This window comes from Cyclopterus lumpus, chromosome 9 (assembly GCF_009769545.1).
Source record: "Cyclopterus lumpus isolate fCycLum1 chromosome 9, fCycLum1.pri, whole genome shotgun sequence".
Taxonomy (NCBI): Eukaryota; Metazoa; Chordata; class Actinopteri; order Perciformes; family Cyclopteridae; genus Cyclopterus; species Cyclopterus lumpus.
The window spans coordinates 551,857-562,500 of record NC_046974.1 but is presented as its reverse complement, the minus strand read 5'-3'; the positions used below and the strand labels follow the sequence as shown (position 1 = coordinate 562,500).

The window sequence follows — 10,644 nt, the reverse complement described above, 5'->3', positions numbered from 1 at the left end:
AAGGATTAGATTGAACTGGACCCGCCTCCTCTGATGATGAGGGAGGACAATGGAAGACATTATGAATAATATATTTATTGAGCTGTCGTCATGTATTCACCTCTCTGGAGGACTTGATACATCCAGGCGGAAGAACAACATGCAGAGTTCTGAATCTTTTTCTTTTTTATTGGTATTGAAGGTGACCGTGTTTCCTCCTCATGTCAGTCCAGTCCCTGAACGCCTCTCCTGGACACAGAGACTCACTGGTGAACCCTGAACGCCCGGAGACGAGACTCCTGGTTCCTGAAGGTGTCCAGAGACGGAGCAGCCTGAGGAGGAGAGAGGAGGTCTGTTTGTTGCTGTGGTAGAACAACAGAGTACCTGAACAGGTAGAGAACAGAGTACCTGAACAGGTAGAGAACAGAGTACCTGAACAGGTAGAGAACAGAGTACATGAACAGGTAGAGAACAGAGTACCTGAACAGGTAGAGAACAGAGTACCTGAACAGGTAGAGAACAGAGTACCTGAACAGGTAGAGAACAGAGTACCTGAACAGGTAGAGAACAGAGTACCTGAACAGGTAGAGAACAGAGTACCTGAACAGGTAGAGAACAGAGTACCTGAACAGGTAGAGAACAGAGTACCTGAACAGGTAGAGAACAGAGTACCTGAGCAGGTAGAGAGTAGAGAACAGAGTACTTGAACAGGTAGAGAACAGAGTACCTGAACAGGTAGAGAACAGAGTACCTGAACAGATAGAGAACAGAGTACCTGAACAGGTAGAGAACAGAGTACCTGAACAGGTAGAGAACAGAGTACCTGAACAGGTAGAGAACAGAGTACCTGAACAGATAGAGAACAGAGTACCTGAACAGGTAGAGAACACAGTACCTGAAAAGGTAGAGAACAGAGTACCTGAGCAGGTAGAGAACAGAGTACCTGAACAGGTAGAGAACAGGTAGAGAACAGAGTACCTGAACGGATAGAGAACAGGTAGAGAACAGAGTACCTGAACAGGTAGAGAACAGAGTACCTGAACAGGTAAAGAACAGAGTACCTGAACAGAGTACATGAACAGGTAGAGAACAGAGTACCTGAACAGGTAGAGAACAGAGTACCTGAACAGACAGAGAACAGAGTACCTGAGCAGGTAGAGAACAGGTAGAGAACAGAGTACATGAACAGGTAGAGAACAGAGTACCTGAGCAGGTAGAGAACAGGTAGAGAACAGAGTACATGAACAGGTAGAGAACAGAGTACCTGAACAGGTAGAGAACAGAGTACCTGAGCAGGTAGAGAACAGGTAGAGAACAGAGTACATGAACAGGTAGAGAACAGAGTACCTGAACAGGTAGAGAACAGATAGAGAACAGATAGAGAACAGAGTACCTGAACAGGTAGAGAACAGATAGAGAACAGGTAGAGAACAGAGTACCTGAACAGGTAGAGAACAGAGTACCTGAACAGGTAGAGAACAGATAGAGAACAGGTAGAGAACAGAGTACCTGAACAGGTAGAGAACAGAGTACCTGAACAGGTAAAGAACAGAGTACCTGAACAGGTAGAGAACAGAGTACCTGAACAGGTAGAGAACAGATAGTTACCTGGTTGAAGAGTGGCCCAGTGAGCAGCGTTTGTGTGACAGGAAGAGCTCTGCTCCTCCTCAGCAGACTGGTCCTCGTGTCAGGAATACTTCCTGGTTTCACCTGCAAACACACACGGGGTGATGACATCACACCGCTCCCCACGGGGTGATGACATCATCATGGACTCACTCTCTGCATCTGTTTGTGGTTGCGGGTTTGATTGCTGCTCAGCTGTTTGTCAGTCCAGCGGCGAGCGTACTCATGAGACAGGAGGTCAGCCAGCGGAGACGACGGCCTGAAGGACCGATCGATCAGTCAACGTCAATTAATAAACAATAATCAATCATCAGCTCTGTGGGGACTTCTGACCTGTTTGTGACTCCAAATGTGATGTCAGGCACCGCCGGGTGCCGCGTGGCCACGCCCTCTTGGTGTTTAGGGGCGGGGTTCTCTCTCCTTTCCCCGCCCCTCTGAGCCCGGTACTGACTCAGCTCTTTGGACGTCACCAGTCCGGACTTCACGGCGTCCCGGTTCAGAGACACGAAGTCCGGAACGAGCGGCCGATGAGGAGCAGAGTCTCCTCGTCTGGACTGAACCTTCCAACTGGACAGAACTGAGGAGACACAGATGATGCTCACAAACTACAACTCCCAGCAGCCCTCAGACACCTCCAGGCTTAGTTTGGACTCTAGGGACGGGAAGCGGACCAGCACCAGAACCACCTGAGACCAACACCATTGTCTGGTCATAGCAGCAGAATATGAATCATTGATTCATAAACCATGTGTGTGTGCGTGTGTGAGTGTGTGTGTGTAAGTGTGTGAGAATGTGTGTGTGAGTGTGTGAGAATGTGAGTGTGTGAGAATGTGAGTGTGAGAATGTGAGTGTGTGAGAATGTGTGTGTGTGTGTGTGTGAGAATGTGTGTGTGTGTGTCTGTGTGATTGTGTGTGTGTGTGTGAGTGTGAGAATGTGTGTGTGTGTGAAGGTGAGTGTGTGTAAGTGTGGGAGAATGGGTGTGTGTGAGAATGTGAGTGTGTGAATGTGTGACAGCAGTGATAGTTGCCTGAAGGCATGTTTCCTTCAAGCAAATGCACTGTGACAGTTGACCACTGCTAAACCTCACACGCACACACACACACACATTCTCACATCAGTTACTATGTCGTACTTTTATCTTCTAATCAAACCACATAAACTATTTTATTTTATGGGACTTGAGCGTCTGGTATCTGAGTTTGGTCACGAGGGTCAGCTAATCCTACATGCTATATGCTACATGTTAATGGTAGACATGTCAATCCTACATGCTATTTGCTACATGTTAATGGTAGACATGTCATTCCTACATGCTATATGCTACATGCTAATGGTAGGAATGTCATTCCTAGATATATTAATCCTTCATGCTATATTCTACATTCTAATGGTATATATACAGTATTGGTACTTGTGCTGCGAACAGATCGGGTCCAGTCTACAACCAGGACATGGTCTAACCTCATACCCAGGACATGGTCCAACCTCACACCCAAACTACGGCCCGCCGAGTATTATGAATTATAAATTATAGTAAAGACCGCTGTAATGCTTTATACCCTCGGAGCTGCGTTTGCGCGCTCCTGCAGCAGAACACGGCAGGTTAAAGAGCGCCGTCACGCTTTCTGCTGCAGGAGAGCGCACACAAACAGCGTGAAACAGCCTCAAGTCGGGAACGGAGAAGCGTCACAGCGCTGCGTGCCGTGCTTTCTGCTGGCGTCTCAGGCTGCGAGTCCAGCCTGCTGCGAGCTGTTCACGTCCACCCCTCACAGGCAAACTCACCATAATGTACCGCATACCGCTGGAAAGAGATCACCGTAATGTACCGCATACCACTGGAAAGAGATCACCGTAATGTACCGCATACCGCTGGAAAGAGATCACCGTAATGTACCGCATACCACTGGAAAGAGATCACCGTAATGTACCGCATACCGCTGGAAAGAGATCACCGTAATGTACCGCATACCGCTGGAAAGAGATCACCGTAATGTACCGCATACCGCTGGAAAGAGATCACCTTAATGTACCACATACCGCTGGAAAGAGATCATCGTAATGTACCGCATACCACTGGAAAGAGATCACCGTAATGTACCGCATACCGCTGGAAAGAGATCACCGTAATGTACCGCATACCGCTGGAAAGAGATCACCGTAATGTACCGCATACCACTGGAAAGAGATCACCGTAATGTACCGCATACCGCTGGAAAGAGATCACCGTAATGTACCGCATACCACTGGAAAGAGATCACCGTAATGTACCGCATACCGCTGGAAAGAGATCACCGTAATGTACCGCATACCGTTGGAAAGAGATCACCGTAATGTACCGCATACCGCTGGAAAGAGATCACCGTAATGTACCGCATACCGTTGGAAAGAGATCACCGTAATGTACCGCCTACCGCTGGAAAGAGATCACCGTAATGTACCGCATACCGCTGGAAAGAGATCACCGTAATGTACCGCATACCGCTGGAAAGAGATCACCGTAATGTACCGCATACCGTTGGAAAGAGATCACCGTAATGTACCGCATACCGCTGGAAAGAGATCACCGTAATGTACCGCATACCGCTGGAAAGAGATCACCGTAATGTACCGCATACCGCTGGAAAGAGATCACCGTAATGTACCGCATACCGCTGGAAAGAGATCACCGTAATGTACCGCATACCGCTGGAAAGAGATCACCGTAATGTACCGCATACCACTGGAAAGAGATCACCGTAATGTACCGCATACCGTTGGAAAACGCCGCTTCTTAGTGTTCACAATCCTTTGGAATTACGTCATAAAGAGTTAACTTTCGAAGAGTTCCGGTAATTTGAATTTGGCATGTCACTTTCTGTCGCCGGAGACGGGGTTCGTACTACAAGAGTTTTAGAGTTGTAAAATTAACAGCTGCATCCAGAGTATTTTTCCTCAGCATAACGAACGCACATCAAACCCACAGGACTGCACCGCCCCGGACCAACAACACTATTCCACTGAAACGGGTTCTTTACTTTTTAGTTATTGGCTTTTACTTGTAATTCATATTGGTTCACACAAACACTCTCCATCAGGGGCGTCGTTAGGCCTATTTTAGTGGGGCTACAGAATGTGTCTGTCGGTAGTTTTAACGAGTGTTACCTGCTTACATTCAGGTGTACCTGTAAGTTCAGGTAGTTACAGAATGTGTCTGTCTGTAGTTTTAACGAGTGTTACCTGCTTACATTCAGGTTTACCTGTAAGTCCAGGTAGTTACAGAATGTGTCTGTCGGTAGTTGTTAACGAGTGTTACCTGCTTACATTCAGGTTTACTTGAGCGAGTGTGAACGAGCGAATTCGAAATACAAGAAATAACTATTGACATCTCTCTATTCTTTGCATTAATATAGATTATTATAATATTTTTTTCTATTGAATGGTATATTTGACACTGAACTAGTTCATCTTTATTCAGTGATCGTGTCCAAATGAGCATAAAATATCACTATGACCCTGAAATTCTGTCTCTTGTGTTATCATATACTGAATGAAGTAAAACTACAGAGCAAAGTCACATTCTGACTGAACCAATCTATGAACTGTCAGAAACAATGAATATCAGGGGCCCACATTGACCAGGGTGACACTCCCCTTGGGGCTTAGCCCCCCCTTTCTTTGAATCCTACAAACGCCCCTGCTCTCCATCCATCTGATACTGGCCCAGCCCGTCTGTCAAATTTTAAAAGTCAATGTGGCCCCTGAGCCAAAAGGTTTGCCCACCCCTGCTCTAACCTCACACCCAGGACATGGTCTAACCTCACACCCAGGACATGGTCTAACCTCACATCCAGGACATGGTCTAACCTCACACCCAGGACATGGTCTAACCTCACACCCAGGACATGGTCTAACCTCACACCCAGGACATGGTCTAACCTCACACCCAGGACATGGTCTAACCTCACACCCAGGACATGGTCTAACCTCACACCCAGGACATGGTCTAACCTCACACACAGGACATGGTCTAACCTCACACCCCAGCTCGTTCACTTCGCTCAGCTTCGGCCAATCGGCTTATAGCTCCGTCACTTCGAGCTAAACACTCAGTCACGACTGTTTGCTGTGCTGGCTCCTCATTGGTGGAACGAGCTCCCCATTGACATCAGGACAGAAAGTCTCTACAAACTAAAAACACATCTTAGTGACTATACCTTGAATAGGGAAGGTAGCGCCGTAGTAGCACTTTGGTAGCACTTAAATGTCTCTTACTGATAGCACTTTGTAGGTTAACACTTTAGCAGCACTTAAATGTCTCTTACTGATACCACTTTGTAATTTAACACTTTAGCAGCACTTAAATGGCAGATATATTAATCATATATGCTACATGCTAATGGTAGCTATATTAATCCTTCATGCTATATGCTACATGCTAATGGTATATATATATATATCAATCCTACATGCTATATTCTAATGGTAGATATATCAATCCTACATGCTACATGCTAATGGTAGGTATATCAATCATACATGCTACATGCTAATGGTAGATATATCAATCATACATGCTACATGCTAATGGTAGATATATCAATCATACATGCTATATGCTAAATGCTAATGGTATATCAATCCTATATGATACTGGTTATTAGATTAGATTAGAAAACTTTATGAAAGACCTTCTGAGTGGTTCAGTAGAACACTGAGGCCTCCTGAGTCTCAGTGAAAGACCTTCTGAGTGGTTCAGTAGAACACTGAGGCCTCCTGGGTCTCAGTGAAAGACCTTCTGAGTGGTTCAGTAGAACACTGAGGCCTCCTGAGTCTCAGTGAAAGACCTTCTGAGTGGTTCAGTAGAACACTGAGGCCTCCTGGGTCTCAGTGAAAGACCTTCTGAGTGGTTCAGTAGAACACTGAGGCCTCCTGAGTCTCAGTGAAAGACCTTCTGAGTGGTTCAGTAGAACACTGAGGCCTCCTGAGTCTCAGTGAAAGACCTTCTGAGTGGTTCAGTAGAACACTGAGGCCTCCTGAGTCTCAGTGAAAGACCTTCTGAGTGGTTCAGTAGAACACTGAGGCCTCCTGAGTCTCAGTGAAAGACCTTCTGAGTGGTTCAGTAGAACACTGAGGCCTCCTGGGTCTCAGTGAAAGACCTTCTGAGTCGTTCAGTGGAACACTGAGGCCTCCTGAGTCTCAGTGAAAGACCTTCTGAGTGGTTCAGTGGAACACTGAGGCCTCCTGAGTCTCAGTGAAAGACCTTCTGAGTGGTTCATTGGAACACTGAGGCCTCCTGGGTCTCAGTGAAAGACCTTCTGAGTCGTTCAGTGGAACACTGAGGCCTCCTGAGTCTCAGTGAAAGACCTTCTGAGTGGTTCAGTAGAACACTGAGGCCTCCTGAGTCGGTCACTGAATTAACTTCTGAGTCCATTAAAAACACAGTGTAGTGGATGGCCTTCAAAAGAAACAATCGTTTTTAACTTGGCCCTAGTCCTCTTTGTATAGTGACCTCTAGTGAGTCCGGGGGAAGGCCAATCTCTGATCAACTTATTGATCCTGTTTTTATCATCCGCAGTAATGCCGCCGGCCCAGCAGAGCATAGCATAGAAGAGTACACTCGCTAAGATCCCCTGATAAAAAACATGTAGAAGATGGTAGATATATCAATCCTATGTGCTACATGCTAATGCTAGATATATCAATTATATATGCTACATGCTAATGATAGATATATCAATCATATATGCTACATGCTAACGGTAGATGTATCAATCATATATGCTACATGCTAATGATAGATATATCAATCCTATATGCTACATTCTAATGATAAATATATCAATCCTATATGCTACATGCTAATGATAAATATATCAATCCTATATGCTACATGCTAATGATAGATATATCAATCATATGTGTTACATGCTAATGATAGATATAGCAATCATATATGCTACATGCTAATGATAGATATATAAATCCTATATGCTACATGCTAATGGTAGATATATCAATCCTATATGCTACATGCTAATGGTAGATATATCAATCCTACATTATATATGCTACATGCTAATGGTATATATATATCAAGCCTACATGCTATATGCTAATGTTTCATGGTAATGCTTTATGCTCCATGCTAATGGTAGTTGTCAATGCTACATGATATATGCTAATGTTACATGGTTATACTAAATGCTGATGGTAGGTATCAATGCTATATGCTAATGTTACATGGTAATGGTAGATATCAAATCCACATTCTAATGGTAGCTATCAAGACTACATACTATATGCTAATATTACATGGTAATGCTACATACTTCATGCTAATGGTAGATATGTTACTTGCTAATGGTAGCTACCAAGCCTACATGTTATATGCTAATGTTACATTGTAATGCTACATGCAAAATGTGTGTTGAGTCACTGTGGGTGGGGCTTACCCTCGGCCACACCTCCATCTCCAAGTGAGCCGCTGCTGGTTCCAAAAGTGAACTCTGGACCAGGAACTGTCAGACCTCTGGACTGGGTCTGACCCAGGGACGCCTGCTCACAGGAGGGAGGACCTCTTCATCATTATTACAGACTGCCAACCAGCATCCTTACATTGTTTACACTAATCTTATGGAGGGTTGAAATCTAAATAAATGTAAACGTTTATACATTTATATTTCCGTTTTATTAGCTTCTTTATTTATTTACCTTTGTATACATCCTGCTATTTAATTTTCCCTTTTATTTATTTATTTGTGGACATTATTAATATTAATATTTTAAACCCTTGCGACTTTATTGTGATAAATATCTTCTGTTAAATAATTTCAGACAGATTAACTGCAGCCTTTCACAATAAAAGTCTTGCAGCTCCTTCACAATTATAGCCAGAATGATTTATTAGTTTCTCGTTCACCTTGATGAGCAGCGGATTGGTCACCATGGAGTCTCTGACCACGCCCACTCTTGGGGAGGACATGCTTCTGCTGTGGCTGCTGATGAGGAGTGACAATGAAGAGTAAAGAGTGACAATGGAGAGTAACAATGAAGACTGATGATGAAGAGTGAAGAGTGACAAGGAAGAGTGAAGATGAAGAGTGAAGGGTGACGAGAAAGACTGATGATGAAGAGTGGAGATGATGAGTGACAATGAAGAGTGAAGATGAAGAGGGACCATGAGGAGTGACAATGAAGGGTGACGATGAAGAGTGATGAGTGACAAGGAAGAGTGAAGATGAAGAGTGAAGATGAAGAGTGAAGGGTGACAATGAAGAGTGAAGATGAAGAGGGACCATGAGGAGTGACAATGAAGGGTGATGATGAAGAGTGATGAGTGACTGTGAAGAGGTATGAAGAGTGACGATGAAGAGTGAATAGTGACAATGAAGCGTAATGATGATGAGGGATGAAGAAGAGTGTCAATCAGGAGTGACGATTAAGAGTGATAAAGAGTGAAGATGAAGAGTGACATAATAAACATAAATAATAACCAGAAAACAAACTTCTTCATATTCATCAACACATTCAACACGTTAAACCTGAAAATGTAACATTTAAACTTAATAAACAATAATAAATAAACATTTGTTTATTTCTTAATAGACCTTTGTTTGGTTTATTAAATCAATTACATCGCCGTCCTCCTCTTCCTCAGAGATGAAGAGTTAATATCTTTAGTGTCTCTATTAACTCTGATGTTGATGATGAAGATGATACTTGTAGTTCTAACCCTACTGATCATGAATGCGTCATTAATCGATATTTACCGGATGAAGAGCTGATCAGCTGTTTTCATGCGTCCTCTGGCGTCGAGCTGATCGTTGCTATGGAGACGGCCGACGACCGGAAGTATCACGTGAAAGTTGCACAGTAAGAAGTCTTCACTTCCGGCTGGAGATATGACGGTGAAACGGAGGAGTACCTGAACCGGCCAGCAGGGGACGGTGCTGCGTTCAGGGACCGAGGGGAGAAACTCACACCGAGGTTATAATATAGGATCATCATATTTATCCCTATAATATGTGAACTTATTTTCACATATTTATTGTAGATTTAGATGTTGAAAAGAAAAGGAAACATAACAACATACTGAAGAATAAAAGGTTAATAATAATAATGCTGTTATGAATAAATATTATTTGACACATTCAGATGTTTTTAGAAAAACTTTACAGTTACTTTTATCGTAATTTCTTTTTTCTACATAATAAATAAATTAAATAGAATATCCAGCAAGTACAAGTTGGTTTATTGAAAGAAAAATATATAATATTTACATAATACTGTAACATGTAAATATGTACACTGAAACAATATATTCTAGGATACCATAAATACTCTAACGTATATTATTATTTACAACATTTCACATGTAAGATGTCGCAGCAGCTCTGTGTGTTCACAAGAGGACCAGGAACAGGGTCTATTCACAAGAGGACCAGGAACAGGGTCTATTCACAAGAGGACCAGGAACAGGGTCTATTCACAAGAGGACCGGGAACAGGGTCTATTCACAAGAGGACCGGGAACAGGGTCTATTCACAAGAGGACCAGGAACAGGGTCTATTCACAAGAGGACCAGGAACAGGGTATATTCACAAGAGGACCAGGAACAGGGTCTATTCACAAGAGGACCAGGAACACGGTCTATTCACAAGAGGACCGGGAACAGGGTCTATTCACAAGAGGACCGGGAACAGGGTCTATTCACAAGAGGACCGGGAACAGGGTCTATTCACAAGAGGACCGGGAACAGGGTCTATTCACAAGAGGACCGGGAACAGGGTCTATTCACAAGAGGACCGGGAACAGGGTCTATTCACAAGAGGACCAGGAACAGGGTCTATTCACAAGAGGACCGGGAACAGGGTCTATTCACAAGAGGACCGGGAACAGGGTCTATTCACAAGAGGACCGGGAACAGGGTCTATTCACAAGAGGACCAGGAACAGGGTCTATTCACAAGAGGACCGGGAACAGGGTCTATTCACAAGAGGACCGGGAACAGGGTCTATTCACAAGAGGACCGGGAACAGGGTCTATTCACAAGAGGACCG

At 44.0% G+C, this 10,644-nt stretch overlaps 1 protein-coding gene across 1 annotated transcript in view; it reads right to left on the bottom strand.

The window, feature by feature from the left end:
- Positions 1-9,426, bottom strand: part of cfap77 (cilia and flagella associated protein 77) — a 13,133-nt gene extending 3,707 nt beyond the window's left edge. The window contains exons 1-7 of the mRNA XM_034542585.1: positions 9,355-9,426; positions 8,505-8,583; positions 8,038-8,140; positions 1,939-2,182; positions 1,759-1,864; positions 1,588-1,689; positions 101-311 (exon numbers count right to left, since the gene is read on the bottom strand). Of these exons, the coding sequence (XP_034398476.1) occupies positions 243-311; positions 1,588-1,689; positions 1,759-1,864; positions 1,939-2,182; positions 8,038-8,140; positions 8,505-8,583; positions 9,355-9,383 (732 nt within the window). The 5' untranslated portion in view covers positions 9,384-9,426 and the 3' untranslated portion in view covers positions 101-242. The remainder of the gene's footprint in view (positions 1-100; positions 312-1,587; positions 1,690-1,758; positions 1,865-1,938; positions 2,183-8,037; positions 8,141-8,504; positions 8,584-9,354) is intronic.
- Positions 9,427-10,644: the final 1,218 nt, after the last annotated feature.